The sequence below is a fragment of the Tursiops truncatus genome, chromosome 12, assembly GCF_011762595.2.
Source record: "Tursiops truncatus isolate mTurTru1 chromosome 12, mTurTru1.mat.Y, whole genome shotgun sequence".
NCBI lineage: Eukaryota > Metazoa > Chordata > Mammalia > Artiodactyla > Delphinidae > Tursiops > Tursiops truncatus.
This window is the reverse complement of record NC_047045.1, coordinates 22,171,293-22,188,320: the sequence shown is the minus strand read 5'-3', so window position 1 is coordinate 22,188,320 and position 17,028 is coordinate 22,171,293. Positions and strand designations below refer to the sequence as shown.

General features: G+C 40.9%; 1 protein-coding gene across 6 annotated transcripts in view; it reads left to right on the top strand.

Annotated features, from left to right (window-relative positions):
• Window positions 1-17,028, top strand: part of RNGTT (RNA guanylyltransferase and 5'-phosphatase) — a 249,817-nt gene that overhangs the window by 207,902 nt on the left and 24,887 nt on the right. For 2 of the 6 annotated variants that reach the window (XM_019929419.3, XM_019929423.3), the window contains 2 exons: window positions 7,095-7,218; window positions 8,687-11,352. The exons of 1 other annotated variant lie outside the window; for it this stretch is intronic. In XM_019929419.3, the coding sequence (XP_019784978.1) occupies window positions 7,095-7,218; window positions 8,687-8,847 (285 nt within the window). In that variant the 3' untranslated portion in view covers window positions 8,848-11,352. Of the gene's footprint in view, window positions 1-7,094; window positions 7,219-8,686; window positions 11,353-17,028 lie in introns of those variants that run through there. 3 more of the 6 variants (XM_019929420.3, XM_019929422.3, XM_019929421.3) reach the window with 3 other exon arrangements.

Sequence of the window (17,028 nt, the reverse complement as noted above, 5' to 3'; positions counted from 1 at the left end):
ATCCCACATGCCGCGGAGTAGCTGGGCCCGTGAGCCATGGCCGCTGAGCCTGCGCGTCCGGAGCCTGTGCTCTGCAGCGGGAGAGGCCACAACAGTGAGAGGCCCACGTACCGCAAAAAAAAAAAAAAAAAAAAAAAAAAAAAATTGATTGGATGGGGAAAATGTAGAAGAAGAAACCAGTGTGGAAGCTGTTGCAGGAATCTGACAGACAGTGAGGGCTTGGGCTGTGATGATGGTAGTAAGAAAGGAGACAAATACTCAATGTATTTTGGAGATAGAACTGGTAATGCAGTGAATAGGAGGGAAGATAAAAGGGGAAGGGAGCAGAGGACACTAAAGCTTCTGTCACGAGGAACTGGGTGAATGGAGTTAATCATTTATTGAGATAGAGAAGATGAGTGAGGAATATATATGTTAGTGATCTAAGTCAACGAATGAACTTAACTTGATAGAAATTCTCCTCTGTACCCATCATCTAGTTTTTGTACCTCAAGCAAAGTTTTTCACTGCTCTGGTTGGTTTCCACTAAGTGCTAGATATAAGCCTACATATGGGTTTAGAGACTAGGATCTGGGGAAGGATGAATGAAAACGCTATGGGGCAGAGATTATCAAACTTTCTTGGTTCATGTTCCCTCATAGACATTTCTAATCCAAAAGAAATACCTAACAATTCCATTTATTAAGTGGATTGATCCAAACTACTTAATAAATGTTTATGTCCTAACAGCTTAGCATGTGTTATGGACTGCATAATTTCTTCTTTCTTTTTTTCTTTTCTTAGTTTAATCTGTCATTATATTAAATACTATACTCATAGAATTTTTTAAAACTCCACTTTATATTGTCACATCACACATCTTCTCAGTTCCAGGCAGGCGGGGGCATGGAACTTCTCCTACATGAGCCACTACCCTCTGGCCCCCATAAAGCTTGTAGCAGTCTGCTATGCACACTGGCACAGTGGTCATCCTAAAATGGCCTTAGGATGGGAATTGCCTTTGTTTCTCTCCTGAGCTGGATGAACTCCCTTGATTCCACATCTTCCTCTTTGTTTTCATTGTTGCCCTCATGTTGATGAAATAAAACTTTGGTAATCTCCTAGAAAAGAAAGTATGAAATACTAAAATTTTAAGAATTTGCATACATGAAAATGTTCTGCTGTCACTCTTGTTTCATATTTTGTCATGATATAGAATTTAAATTTGGAATTTTTTTAAAAGAAACTTGAAAATGTAATTCCATTTAAGGACCGCGTAATTTCTTAAACCTTGGAATCAGATTATACACCACCAACCTCATTTACTTTCCACATTGATTTTGGTGATACTTGGTTTTTATCAATGACAATAACCACTGAATACTCAGCTTTGCAGAGATATGTTACCCAAAGGAATCTCATGTTGAAAATGCGAACTCCTGCCAACTAATAGTTTGCTTGGTGTCCAACACGTGCCACTGTGTTTCCTGGGAAATTTAAAGTACCCCACAGTGCCTCTCTATAAGGTTGTCTCATTGCACAGTTTGGGAACTGTGGACTTAGGACCTTATTCCAAGACTTTTTGTTTTCTGTTTAAAGGTTTATCTCTTCCTGTTGTTTTTGTATCTCTACATTAAAAACCAATCTCATGTTTATCATCTTTTATGAAACATAGTTTATTTTAGGAATTTTTTATTATTAAAAATTATGAAAGTTAAGCATGTATTATGTAGAAAGTTTGGACAATACAGCAGAACACAGAGAAGAAACTAAGTCATTCCTAACTCCACCATCTACCAATAACCAGTACTAACATGTTGTTGCTTTATCTGCCCAGTTATTTTATATGAAGATGTATTATATTTTGAATAATAACTATAACTAACTCTGATTTTATAAAAAGGTAATAATCTGTAGTTTAGTGGGGATTTCATACCCTGGAATTGTGACTCGTCTGTAATGACCTTTGGGATAAATAAGACCGAGTTCTAGCTGTTTTCTTTCTTTTTTTTTTTTTTTTGCGGTACCCGGGCCTCTCACTGTTGTGGCCTCTCCCGTCGCGGAGCACAGGCCCCGGACGTGCTGGCTCAGCGGCCATGGCTCATGGGCCTAGCTGCTCCGCGGCACGTGGGATCTTCCCGGACCGGGACACGAACCTGTGTCCCCTGCATCGGCAGGCAGACTCTCAACCATTGCGCCACCAGGGAAACCCAAGCTGCTTTCTTTTTATTGGCAACTTTGATTAGTTGAACTCAGGATTGGAGGGCTTGAAGACCCCACCATTCATGAGAGAGAGGCTTCCTGCTACTGTTTCTAACCTAGCAAATGTGAAGTGTGTTATTTACACAGTAGTTCTTCATTATAAAGGTGCAAAAAACACAAATGGATTTTAGTGAAGGAACGTTGTTTGAAGTGATTAAGTCTAGCATATTTTTAAAAAGGGTAGCTTGTCAAGGGTTTTATTTTCTCTAGTCGATGGATGCACTTGCTAAAAATAATATATTAAGGCCCTACTATAAGGTAGTAGTTCTAAAAGATTGTCTAATAATTCAGGTTTAAGCTATTTGTATTGTCCTGACACCACAAGGAAAACTTTTATAATTCCATTTCATTTCTGATTTATTTGTTGTTTTATTTTCTCTGCCTTCATTCATAAGTACTAGACTTTGAAGTTGCATACGTGGAAACAAGATTTTTGTTTGAGTTCATCTACTTGAAACACATTTTAAAAATTCACCTTCTGTCACACTACAGAGTTAGAGCTTGAGTAGAATTTTAAATTCAGAAAAGAAAAAATGGTCAATGTAGTTTAGTTCCAGAAAGCAGTTCACAAAAGATGCAGTGGAAACTTCTAAGTATATATATATATACACACATATATTCATATTTAGAGTCTCATTGTTACTCTTTGTCTGTCTCACACTCACTCCTCTTTCCCCCTCCCTCTCTTTTTCCTCAATAATTGAAAATTCTGACCAAAACAAGTGGTGTGTGTTAGTACTTTTTTAGCATAGTCTGGACTGTCGAAGAGTAATTTTTTTCTTGTAAAATCCTGGTAGAGGACCCCATGGCTGACTCTAGAGCTGAGGCAGAGAAAAGACAAGATGAGCCTAGAGTAGTAGCTTTTATTGCCAGGGACTAAATGCTAAAAATGCATAAGTAAGTAAAAGTGGAAGCAAGTTAAAAGGACACAGGAGCCAACCTGAGAGAGTTCCCAGTGGCTGAAACTAGAACAATTTGAGCAAGAAAATAAATGACAATACTACTTTATCATAAGCCAAAGAATAAAATAAATACCCATGAGTTCTTACTGATACAAGTAAGCAAATAAATAAATGAGGGGAAAAGGCAAATCTTCCTTACAGAAGAAATCCAGATAATAAATGTAGAAGGAATGGAGAAAATAGAAAATTCCATTAGAACGCCACAGTAATAATTGCTGCAGGCAAGATTCATGGATGAATGCTAAAATTAATGAGCGAAACTTTAAGAAGAAAAGGGATGTTTGTCTAGCCTCAAAATCTCTCTCCCAGGAAATGTATTGATCTCTGTGGTGCTTTTAATAAATGTCCACAAATTCTTTGATACCCTTCCTTCCAGCAAGTGGCTTAATTCCCTTATCTCTGAGCAGGGCTAGACATAGTGCCTGGAACCAAGAGTATGGTAGCTTCACAGTAGAGAAACCTGGCAGATACCATCTTCGCCAAGTGATCAGGGTTTGTTTACACCTCCAGGAAGAAATCACGTTGATCTCATCTACCCCCAGACATTACGCAATGAGAAGGGCGCTTTACCTCTCTGGCGTTCTTTTCCAAAATTCATAACCTCAGTCTAATCATGAGAAGACATCAGGAAATCCCAATTTGAGGAACATTCTACAAAATATCTCACTAGCACTCTTCAAGAGTGTCAAGGAAGGTCTGAGTAACTGCCACAGGTTGGAATAGACTAAGCAGACATGACAACTAAGGAATGCAGTTTCCTAGATTGGATCCTGGAGCAGATAAAGACATTAGTGGAAAAACTGATGAAGTCTGAATCAAGTCTGTAGTTTAGCTGATTGTATTGTACCAATGTTAACTTCTCTCTTGGAGTTGATAAATGTAACATGATATGCGGAATATGAACATTAGAGAAAGTTGGGTAATGGGAATCCTGGAACTCTCTGTACTATCTTTACAACTTTTCTGTAGAGCTAAAATTGTTTCAAAATTAAAAGTTAAAAAACTCCCAGCTTACTGGTGTCTTTCTCAATCCAACGATATTCGTTATTTTAAAGTGTCTCTAGAGCACATTAGTTCAGAGAAATCCCCCTCCCCTTCGTACAGTCTCTCTAGAAAAGAAAGATGAGCTCTTGATAACAAAACAGCTCTCACAGAGCAGGGACAATAAATTCTAGGGGCTTGTGCTCCACCATTAGAGACGGAAGCGCATCTCTGCCTGCTCTGAGCGGCATGGTTCAGCCAGCGCTGATGGTTCGCCTTTTGTGACTTGGTAGTGTGTCCAGCATTTAGGTTCCAAAAAGTATTCCTTTAAAAAAGTGCAGAGAGGAGCAACTGTGGTTCTGCCTGCCTCTGTCTTGGGCCCTTCGTACCAAGTATTACCATTGACCTGCTAATCTAAAATCTTCAGAGGTACTAGATCTGGTTTCATCTGACTGTCTCTTAACATCGGATTATTGGTAGACTCAAATGGTATCAGAAGTGTGGTACTCAGAAAGATGGATACATGAAAAAAATTTTTTCTTCAATATAAAATACACTGTATTTTCTTTTCTTTTCCTTTTCTTCCTTTTTTTCCCCCCCAAAACAGTAGAATCTCATTAATCCAATGTAATTATGGGTACAGATGTGAAATCTTGATTTATAAATATTTTATTCTTATTACCTTCAAGCTCTCATCAACTCACAATAGGATAACAGAGCTGAGTATAAAAGGCTTAACCAGATCCTATTTTAGTAAATAATAATAGGTGATGGCTGAGGATGATTATTGTCATAGTAACAAATCAGAATTTGGATACTAAAGTTCAACTCCTTCCCTGTATGCTAATCATTCTCTTCATCTGACCGTTAGTGAAAACTGTCTTTAGTTTGTATACATATGGAAGATATTATTTTAGATCTTAAATCTATTTTATTACCTAAATACATTTATTAAAAGTTAAACATATTTTATTACCTACCCAAATTGAGTACCTTGCACTGTGTCTATCTTGGGAATATCACTGGTGTGATCAGTGAAGAACAATGTACTGTTCTTGAGCATGGAAATACGTTTAGGTTAGTGGTAGGTGCGTGCATTTTCTGGAAAGCCCTATTTCCCGGATTGTTAATGCGTACCCAGGTAGATACACAGATACTTAATAATACTGCCTAATCGCTGTAGTCAGATGGAGCAACACATAATTTATAGCAATTCTGAGACTAGAAACAGAAGAATGGTAAATATGTGATAAAGATGCACTACGATTGGTAGTCAGTAGAAGTGCGGACTGCACATTATTGATAGCAAGCCATTCTTGTAGATGTGTGTGATACAATTTTCTTGACAGGTATTTTCAAAGTGTACCTTTCCATGTCATCTTGGTATCTTTAGTAAATTTATTTGTACACTTAAAAAAAAAAAGCAATGTTTCATTTCCTAATTTTATATTCAATTAAGAATTTTAGTGGTTGTCTACTATGTGCCAGGCACTTTCATTTATTATTGCTCCAATGTCCCAGTGTATTAGAAACTCCTTTGCCCATTTTAGAAATTAGGAAATGGAGAATCTGAAAGGTTTAGAAACTTATCTGTTAGACCCTACTTATGGTATAACATAAGTGGTTACCTTACCTGACTAAGTTGCCTAACACTTGGATATAGATAATGTATCAGAAATAAAAGGAGGTAGATCCCTAGGAAGGGAGGGAGGGGAGTTGAGACTAGAATAATGAATATTTGAGAATAAATTTAGCAAGTTTGCTAAGTAAGTAGAGAGCATCACTTTCTTGGGCAGGTCTGATTCCAATACACTGAATGTATTGGTCCTGTCAGATTTGTTGAAAATGCAAATAGTCCAATCAAGTGTAACACTCATTAAGGGAAAAGGACTACAATTTGAAAGTTTTTATGGAGATATGCACTGCCTAATCTGTGAATTGAAAGCATCTTTTAAAAATTTGCTTCCCTTCGTATTCCTAGGTGGTAGTGAATATGTGGGTAGAAAAAGGAGAGCATTTCAAATAATCCTAATGAAGTTAACTGATTGCAATCTTCCGTATTGTGAGGAAAAGTTGTTAGCTGTGAAAGACGAGGACAGAATTAAAATATTACCATGACTGGCATTTGACTTGAAACTGCGAAGATAAGCTTAGGTTCCTATTTATGAAAACCATCCTCACAGCCCGATGAAATATCTTTTCAAAGGTTCTGTAGTTGCCATGGATACTTGTTAGCGTTGATAGACTAAGTTGTAATCCATATGCAATCATCTGAGGTGAAGTAACTAAAAAACCTACCAGCTAATATCAAAGGTGGCTTCATCTCTAAATTCATACCGGTTTAGAGATGAAAAGGGTAAATAGCCTAAAGATTAGACTTTTAGTTAATTATCACTGCTTGAAAAGCAAAATAGTTAGGATGCACATTGCCTGAATCAGATCTAATGTTTACTCTTTATGCGTAACTTTTTATCTTAACCAGTAAAGGGGATTTCTTAGATTCCGACATAGGAATTTAGATGGTGTGGTCTTTCTAAAGGTTGTTGAAACCTTCACAGATACTCAGTTTCTGAAAGCCAGAGGGACACAGACAATATCGAAGGCATTGGTCCCTATGGTAACGTATTTGCATTTGGCCCAGAAGTGGCTGGTTTCTCCTTAGCTTCTTTTAATTGCTATATATTGACAACCGTTTTCACGACTATTTATAAGGTGTCAGATTGATGAGCAAGTGTACAAGGGAGTGCGCACCACATCCTTGGGCTTGATTAGATGCTTCGGATGACAAAGAGCTCTGTGTGAAGAGGCACCGAGGTGTTTTTGGCATTTCCCTAATGCGTCTGTCACATAGTGCAGGCAAGAAGCCTGTCAGATGATTTAAATATTTTCCTCAATTCTCTTTTAAAACAGGTGACAAAAGAGCTAAAACAGTATGACAACAAAATTATAGAATGCAAATTCGAGAACAACAGCTGGGTCTTTATGAGACAGAGAACAGACAAAAGTTTCCCTAATGCCTACAACACTGCCATGGGTGAGTGTGACACCCTCCCAGTGGAGGTTACATGAACCACCCCCCCCCAAAAAAAACAAAAAAAACCCACAACAACACACAAAAGCTAAAGTGTTAGAACCAAACTGTGCTGCCTTTTGTGGTTCAGCTTTGGGGGCAGAAGGCCGTGTGGACCGCGGAGGGCTCGTGGCAGGTCTGTGCCCCGCGTGGCTCCTGTCCTCCCTCACCTGTGGGCTGCTGCGGGCACCCAGGAGAGGGGTTAAAGGGCAGGAAATCGGGCTGCGGACAGGATGAATTTGTTGAATGACAGCCACAACAAAAGCCATGGTAATTGCAGATCCATTCAAAATGCTGAAGCCATCGTCTGCCAGATGGCAAAAGATGGCATGAGCAGGGGAAATGTAATTTCCAGCTCCTAAGATAGTTTTACAAACAATGAAGAACAAAGTCAATGAAAACCTTAAAAAACATAAAATAAAAAAAAAAGAAACGTAAAACCTGCTATGCTGTCCTTCAGGGTGTGCTCTGGGTACAATGTGAGTGCTTTGGGAATTCAGAGTAGTGAGGGTCTTTCATGGGAAACAGCACATATTAATTAGGTCTCTAAGGTGTAAACTACTACTGGCAGCAATTCTGGGTTGCTGTTTTTAGTGGAACTGAAAGAAAAAGACAGATAAAAACCAAGAATAAAGGTTAATAGGATTATGCACTTTGAGTGCTCAGTCAGTGATGATGATGATCGTATGATAAGCTTATGAGATAATATAGAAATTGCCACTTTGAGTTTTGTGGCTTAAAAGTTACTGTTGTACATTCGAAGGTTCTTGTTGGAACTAACGTCTGTGTTCAGACAGGATGCGTTAATTTGGAAAAGAGGAGTAATTAAGCCCGTGTTGTTTTCCTAAAACCAAGTGGGTAAATACAATTTTGGTCACATAGGGAAAGGTGCTTTCTTTAATAGTCATTTTGTTGTAATACCTTACTTCAAGCAAGTTACTAAAATAAAGAATAATACGCTCTGCCAGCTACACTGCAGCCTCCCCGTTCGGCGGGCACGGTGGCTGGTGCCGTGTTTACATGCCTCAGTGTGCGCTTCTCTCTGAGAGAGAGAAAGGCTGGAGGACTAGAGCGCGCACTTCCTTTAGAAACTGTGCTTGAATATGGACCCTAGTGTGACGCACTGGGCGAGATCAATATCCTGTACAAACTGCTGGAGGGATCAAAAACTGTAGTGAAGACAGGCTTAAACCCTAATACTTAAAGTTTGGGTCTAGAATTAATAGTAAAGAGCAGCCACCAGAAATGCACTCATTTCGCGGGTGGGGGAGGGAGGAGCACAGTTGAAGCCACAGCAAATCGCCCGCGTTGGGAAGATGGAAAGTTTTAGCGTGTTGGGACGGAAACGTCTCCCCGTGTCCTCATCTCCCTGGGGCGAGTCAGCCGCCTCCATGAACCCTCACACGAGACTCACGTCTCCCTTTGTCCACAGCCGTGTGCAACAGCATCTCAAACCCTGTCACCAAGGAGATGCTGTTTGAGTTCATCAACAGATGTGCGGCAGCTTCTCAAGGACAGAAGCGAAAGCATCATCATCTGGACCCGGACACGGAGTTCATGCCTCCACCACCTCCCAAAAGACGTTTGATTTAAAGACCTGCCTCTGACTTCAGGATTGAGAGGAAAGATGAGTGAGGAAAAGTGCTGTTGCCCCATTTTCTTTGCGACCAGAGAAATTCAAAACAGAGTGTGGCTTGATGTTGATATACATTTGACTTTAAAAAAAAGAAGAAGAAAGTATTGTAGCCAGCCTGTAAATACTTGATGCATTTGTTTCCTCAGTGCTGCAGTACATCATGGACTTAAACATTTTGTTTATAGCTGGTAAACTCAGCCTTACCTTGTGGAATCTGAAGACTGAAATATCCAAAGGTTTAAATGAGATCGAAATCAGTGAAAAAGAGGCCTTGTTTATATGCGGATAACTTCCACTTTAATTTATAAAGTTAGCAATCTAGAACTGTGAGCGCCTAGAACACTGTATTTTTTAGAAGTTGTATTTCAACTATGATAGATTTTCCTTTTAAAACATTTAGACAATGGCATTAAATATTCTTGCTATTATTTATCATGGATTTCCTACATTTCTGAAATTCTTGTATTCAAAACCAAATGACAAAGTTGTTAAATATTGTGCTATATTAAAGAACTTGGTCTGGCTTATATCATTTTAAGAAGTTGTTTTGGAAATGGAAAAGTAAAAAAGTAAAGCTCCAATTTTGTTAATTTCATCCTTTCTAAAGGAGGTATATTGAATCTTTTCATCGTCTCTTTCTGTTGTTTGAACTGCAGTATCAGCTATCCAATGTATCCACTCTGGCAGTGGTCCCGAGTTACTTTATAGAACTTAGAGACACACCACCCGGTCCTGTGTGTGTTGTTCTCCTGGGAGACTTTTGTTCTCTTTCTTTTTTTTGGTTTTAACACCAGGGCTACTTCTGCTGTACCTCAGTGGTAGCACATTGTAAATTACGTTAAAGCACACAACTCACTGTGATGATGGGAGTGATATCAGATACAGACAGTGTTGTATTTGTTCCCTTGCACCAAACAGCAAAGGAAATGCCAGCTGACTCCTTTAATTAGAAGGTAATGTCAGTGGAAGAGAATGCTGTCACTAGAAAATGCTCTCCCACTGCTTGATAAATGCAGAGGCAAAGACTAGACATCTGTAGGAACTAAACATCAAGGAAGCCAAGACATTTATTTTCAAAGCCAGAATTCTCTCATCTTCTATTCTGGGAATGCTATTTCAGTTGTACATCTGAATTAAAAAAAAACAAAAAACAAAAAACACATTTACTGATAGATAATGGATTTAAAGAGTGGCTAATTGGTCACATGCCATTGTTGGGAAACTGTGTTCTGATTGGTTTGTGAAGGAACTCTTGAAAATTAGCCTACTAGAAGCTAATGTATTTATTTTTAGAGGTACAGGTTTTAAGTATGTGTATTTAAACAAATTTTCATGATCTGAATTTTATATATGTATATGCATATATATGTGAGTATACGCAGCAGTGTATATTCTTCTGCTAATACAGTGAGAAACCCAAACAGGTCACGTAGTAGATTGAATATCTGATAGGATTTCTATATCAAATAGCACAGATGAACCAAACATGTATTTATATTCACCCGAGTTTTAATGTTTTTAAACAAAGTTTCTTCCTGCAGTGCTTTTCTATATGAAATACTAGAGTCATGCTTGGGCTTCTTCCTTTATTGTTCCCAAGTTACGTAATGTATAGTGAATTTATTCAAAATGCCATTTTAGTGTTTCTTTCCTAGAGTACTTTTGTGCATTTGAGCACAACAGGGATTAAAACATCTGACTGCCGCACTAACTATTGAAAAGTGGAAATTGGTCAAGGTTTCATGGTATCTTGTACAAAGCAGATCTAAAAAAAACGCCTATGCAACTCCAAATAGTCCGACGCCGGCTCCACCAGGGTTGGTGGCTCTTTTCACAAGGTGCATTGCTTTCTTCCAAACCCGTGTAAACGCAGAAGGCTCTTGCAGATGTAAGAGCAAGCTTTTGTCAGCAGTCTTTAATGGAGTTAAAATGTTTATGGTAATTGTAACCTTTTAAATGAGTTACGTGAAAAGAGCATCTCATTTTTAATACACCCAGATATTTTCTCCTTGCATTTGTGCATTTTCCAGGACTTTATTTTCTTAATTTATCTTTTCCTTTCAATTGTAGTGAAATATAATAAGTAGACCCCATTTAGCCCCTGAACACATTACCATCTGCAGTGTCATAAAAAGTCATCTGGGAAGTCGGGGTGGGGGGTGGTGGTGGAAGTCTGGAGTCAGGATTTGGGACGTCATGAAGGAAACACTTTCTTTCTCAGCCCACTTCATAATAACTGTTTTCTGACACTGAAGTTTTGTAGATGAGGATAAGAAAACTTTACTTTCCTGAGCTACGACATATAACTTTGCTTTGTGTTTGGAAAAGATGTGGAAGACTCGGCTGCCTGGCTGGTTACATTTGCTTTCCATGAAATGCTCCGAAAATGTCAGGACATTCCTTCTCTTAATTGTGTGTCAGTGCAGTATTGTAATAAAACTACTGATTTAAAATAATAGAAAGTGTATCTACTTTGTTTTCCTGGTGATGCCTTTGTGTCCCTTTATATAACCAACGCACTCGTGTCCCTTTTATTGCTGGCATCAGATCCTGCTGCTGTCCACCATACCCATCAAAATCCACCTGGTTTTGTTGCGTTCTAGAGATTAGCATGAAGACTTGGAAAATCTTCTGTTTTCCTTCCTGAGAAACCGAGAAACTTGCAAGTTAAGAATCAAATACTTCCAGATGGAGAAAACTAATGTGGTAGAGAAAACCCCGGGGCTCAACCCAAAGACCAAGTCTAGGCTCTGCCTCTCTTTGCTTCTCTGTCCTCTCTAGAACTTGTTTCTCCCCGCCCCCATCTATAAGATGCCAAGATTGGATCAGATGATCAAAAAGAAGCTTTTCAGGTCTGACATGATTCTTGTGTAAAAACCAGTGCTTTGTAAACATCCTGTATTCACAATAATAGCAATATGACCATTATGGAATAGTCTCCAAGCCCAAAGATGCCCTAAAGACAACCACTCTTTGCAGGGAGGTACCGTCATCAGCCCCATTTGTAGCTGAGGAAGCTCTGACCCAAGGTAACATAGCTAGTTAGTTGTGAGCTGAGACCCAAACACAGGTCTTTCTACTCCAGGTCCTAATTTACTGTGCAGTCAGTACTCCCTGAAGGGCTCTGGTACAGCCTTTGTGAGGAGGGCTGCTTCTGTGCCAGGGTCCCAAAGTATTGAAGCTGTTTCTTTGGTGCTAACAGGTAATAGGCTCCAAGCACCTCTCTCCAAAATAAGATGAAGTTGGGAGCAGGAAAGTAAACACATTTTTAGGACCTTATTTAACAATATTTAAATGTGAGTGACGCAGAGGGCGTGAAAAGAAGTTTAACAATTCTTATAAAGATGCTAAATTCCAAAGATGCAGTTAGCAAGACATCAGTGGTTAAATCACACACTGGGCCAGCATTTCCTGATTGTCACATAGTTTGCTGTCAACTCTGATGCTTTGGCAGGTTATCGTCAGCCTTGGTCAATTCCAGATGTGTCCATCCCCTCCCTGGACTCAGCTGTTAGGTGACCTCCCAAGCTTCTAAGAAGATTTCACATTTCACAAAAATCAGTGCACAGATCTGGGGTAGCCAACAGTTTTGCCATGAAAGGTCATTTACAAAAAACTGGGTTGCCATCGTTTCATAAAATAAAGGGAATCTTAATACCCGAAAAGGAAGTAAGGCATAATTTAGAAGAAAAAAACATGCATTTACACAGACCAAATTTTGTTTTATGAAAGTCTCACTACACCATCCTTTGCTTCTACATTTAACCCCAAACTGGTGAAAACTTTTTCATAGGCCAGTGTTGGGAGTCACTGCATAGGTGAAATTCCAGATCGGGGCTTGTAAGTGGGGAGAGGGCATGAAAACCCCAGGGAAGAAGCAGCCCCTGGTTCCATAGCTGAAGGTCGTTTTCATAGTAACTATCGTCCAGCTACCTCACAATGGTTGATTACATTGTGCTCTTGTGATCGAAGATATATAGGTGAACAATGAAATTATCTGAATGTTTAAAAATACACCAATAGAATGAAACCCTCACTTCTTTGAGGTACAAAAATAAGCATAACCGAATATAACACAGAAAAACAGAATTTGGCTTTGACAGCAAGCCACACCAACAAGAGTCACCAGTTTTCACAATTTCGAAGTCGGCACATGGTCTGTTTTCCCTTTATTTATTTATTTTGTTTGTTTGTTTGTTTGTTTTGTGGTACGCGGGCCTCTCACCGTTGTGGCCTCTCCCGTTGCGGAGCACAGGCTCCGGACGCGCAGGCTCAGCGGCCATGGCTCACGGGCCCAGCCGCTCCGCGGCACGTGGGATCTTCCCGGACCGGGGCACGAACCCGTGTCCCCTGCATCGGCAGGTGGACTCTCAACCACTGTGCCACTAGGGAAGCCCTATTTTCCCTTTAGATTGCCGCCACCGGAATGATCTTTCAAAATTGCGAAGCTGCTCTTGTTTTCCTCTCCAGTCAGAGCTCCCTGGCCCATGACATCAGAGGCCCTGTGTGACCCGGTCTCCACCTGTATATCCAGGTTTGGGTCTCACCGCAGTGTGACTCCTGGCTGTCCCAAATCTCCATGCTCTCTGCACTCAGGAACCTTTGGTGCTTCTACTGCTTCTGTCAGAAAGCTCCAAGCTCCCTTACCCCCAGGATCAGGGAGGCCTTCCCGCCACAGGTAGCCTCCTGGCTGTCACGCTGTGTCGTGGTGGTCTCCCCTGGGCTCCGTGAGCGGAGGGACTCTGTCATACACAGCACAGGGCTCGGCAACAGTGGGCACCCGGCAGTAATTAGGGCGGGAGGTTCACGTGCCTTTTTGTACTTGCTATTGAGACTCAGTCAAGATGTGGGAACTATACTCGATATTTTCTTTTTTTGTTTTCTTTTGGCCTCATGCAAGATCTTAGTTCCCTGACCAGGGCTCGAACCCATGCCCCCTGCAGTGGAAGCATGGAATCTTAACCACTGGACTGTCAGGGAAGTCCCTAGACTCAATATTTTGTAATAACCTATAAGGGAAAAGAATCTAAAAAAGTATATATATACGTACAATGTTGTGTTAGTTTCAGGTGTACAGCACAGTGATTCAGTTATAAATATATCACTGTGCTGTACACCTGAAACTAACACAACATTGTAAACCAACTGTACTTCAATTAAAAAAAAAAAAGATGTGTTTGCTCTTGTCTCCCTCAGTTTAGCTATATAGGAACAGAAATTTTTTTTGTCCCTCTAGCCTTCTCATCATGAAGCACTGATAACATCTCTCGTTTCTTGAGAATTTCTTCACAGCCCATCTCTGATGCATCTTGTATTTAATCCTGATTAGAAGTGTCTTGTCTGTTCTTGCCTTTTGCACTGAAAATGAGTGCTTCTGAGGGAAACTTCTCCGCAGGAAGAATCTTAAGAAAGTGCCCTGGTCTCCTTGCTGTTATATACTCGGAGGGAGGTGTGAGGGAAGCAGTGTTTTCCATCACATCTTACTTTTCAGGGCAGTTTCACGGAGCTGAAACTAGAAGGCTTCTTCTCCCCACCCACCTGCTCCGCCCGACTTCTGATGTTTCCAAAGAGAAGTCTTTTGTTAGCAGCGGAGGCTTTTCAGTTAGTTTTAAAAATAAATAGCAGTCCGTGATCCCTTAGCGTGAATTGGTGCTTCTAGCCTTGTCTTTTAGAGTGGGAAAGGCAAGTGAAAGATACTCTTCTCGTTGCTACTATCGAATGCTATCTTCCAAGATCTAAAGGAATAAGAAGCTTTACTGTTTCTGTAGAAGTTCTGCTTCCCCTCCGAAGGCCATCAGGGGAGCCTTGTATAGCTTTCATCTACAGCATAAACACACACTGGAGGTGAGAGCCACAGAGACCCCAACCGAACAGCACCACAACCAAAACTTTCATATAATCAATTTTCTTGAAAATTCTGCATGTGGGTAGAAACCAGACACCTGGACACATCACATACAGTTGGGATGATGCAGGAGGTGGAACGTGGTCTAGGCCTTGGTGGATGGGTGGGATGAATGGGGAGGGGCAGGTGTGGACAGAGAACGTGGGGAGAGGATGCTTTCCGGGGCTGTGTCTAGAGCTTGTGTGCAGGGCAGTGGTAGGAAATATGGCTGTCCTCAGGCCATCCTAAGCTCACCAACCACCTACCCGCCGCTGGCCCCTTGATCTCCTTCCAGCTGTTGACCCATTTCTCTCTGTTCCCCTTTCCTTCGGAAGTCCTAGAAGGAGATGATCGCACTCACTTGCTCCTTTTTTCCTCATCTCTCTTGAACCCACTGCCAACAGGCTCTCGTCCCTGCTGAGACTGCTCGTCACCACCACCAGTGCCTCTACAGGTCACATCCACTCTCTGAATTGACCCATCAGCGCCATCAGTGTTTCAGTTTCTCTGTTTTGTTTTGTTACTTTTTTTTTTTGGACACGCCAGTGCGTTATGCGGGATCTTAGTTCCCTGCCCAAGGATGGAACCCACACCCCCTGCAGTGGCAGCGCGGAGCCTTAACCACTGGACCGCCAGGGAAGTCCCTGTCACTTCTTTTTAATGGGAAATTTCCTACATATACACAAATAAGGAAAATGAGCTCCCCCATCTTCCCAGATTCAGCAATGATCAATGTGGCAGTTCCTGTTTATTTTATATACCAACTAGCCCCCCACCCTCCATTACACACATGTGTGTACACACACAACACACACACACGATTATTTTTAAACAAATCACAAACGACTCCCTCCTTGTTGAACCCTTTCTGTTCTTGGTTTCCAGGCCACCATAGTTTCTTGGCTTTCTTTCCTTCCACCCACAGTTCTCTCTTGCTGAGCTCTCTTTATCTTCTCAACCTTTGCATGTGGTAGTGACCCAGGCTCAGTCCACTGGCCTCTGTGGACACTCTCTAAGAGATCTCTCCTACTCTCTGAACACTAATACCATCTACACACAATTTCCAAACCTATTTCTAGCCTGGATCTCTCTCATGAATTCTAGACTCAACTATTCAACTGACAACTTGACGTCTTCACTTGGATACCTGATGGTCACCTGAAGCTTAATACGCCCCAGACTGGACTTTCCTCCTCCTGTAGACTTCCTTCTCTTCCCACAGTCTTCTCAGAGAGCTCAGTTCATGGCAGTTGTGCTTTTCCAGTTGCTTGAGAATCATCCTTGATTCTTTTCTTCCTCTGACACTTCACATCCAATCAGTCCACCAGCAGATGCCAGCGGCACTACCTTCAAACCGTAAGCAGAATTTAACAACTTCTTACCCTCTTCAAACTGCTCGTCTCATCTCTTGCCTGGATTATTGCAACAGCCTCCTAACTGGTCTCCCAGTTTTCACTCTCCCTCATCACCTTCTCAATCCAGTCTCTCCACAGCTGTCTGTAGTATTTTTTAGAACATGTCACTCAACTACTCAAAACCTTCCAGGGCCTTCCACCTCATTCAGGATTAAATCCTAAATGCATATCGTCATCCATCCAGGACTACATAACCTGGCCTCCAGCCGACTCTCTCTCATCTCTTCCTTCTTGTTCACTCTGCTCATCAATTCTGGCCCCTTTGCAGTTTCTCCAACTTGCCAAGCATGCTCTGACTTGAAGGACTTGGAACTTTCTTTTCCCTGTACCTGAAATGCCCTTCCCCTCGATATCCATAAGTCTCACCCTCATTTCGTTCGAGTCTCTAGACAAATGCCGCCTCATCAAAAAGGACTTCCTGACCATCCCATCTAATATGCCACTCCCATCACCGTCTACCTTCTTACCCGAATTTATTTTTCTACAAGTGTTATGATCTAACATATATGTTTGCCTGTTGTCTGACTCTCTTTAGAATGTTAATTCCATGGGAACTGAGAATTTGATTTCATTCATTGCAGTATCTCCAGTACCTAGGCCAGTCTGGCACAAAGTGTAGGAGCTCAGTAAATATTTTTAGAATCTATAAATGAACTTGGGTTACACAGATAGGCTGGGGACAGATTATGAAGGGATTTGAATGTCTGGCTAAGAAGTTAAGCTAAATTTGGTCAATAAAGAGCTATTGAAAGCTTTTTTTTTTTTTTTTGCTGCACTGCCCAGCTTGCAAGACCTTAGTTCCCTGACCAGGAATTGAACCCGGGCCCTGGGCAGTGAGA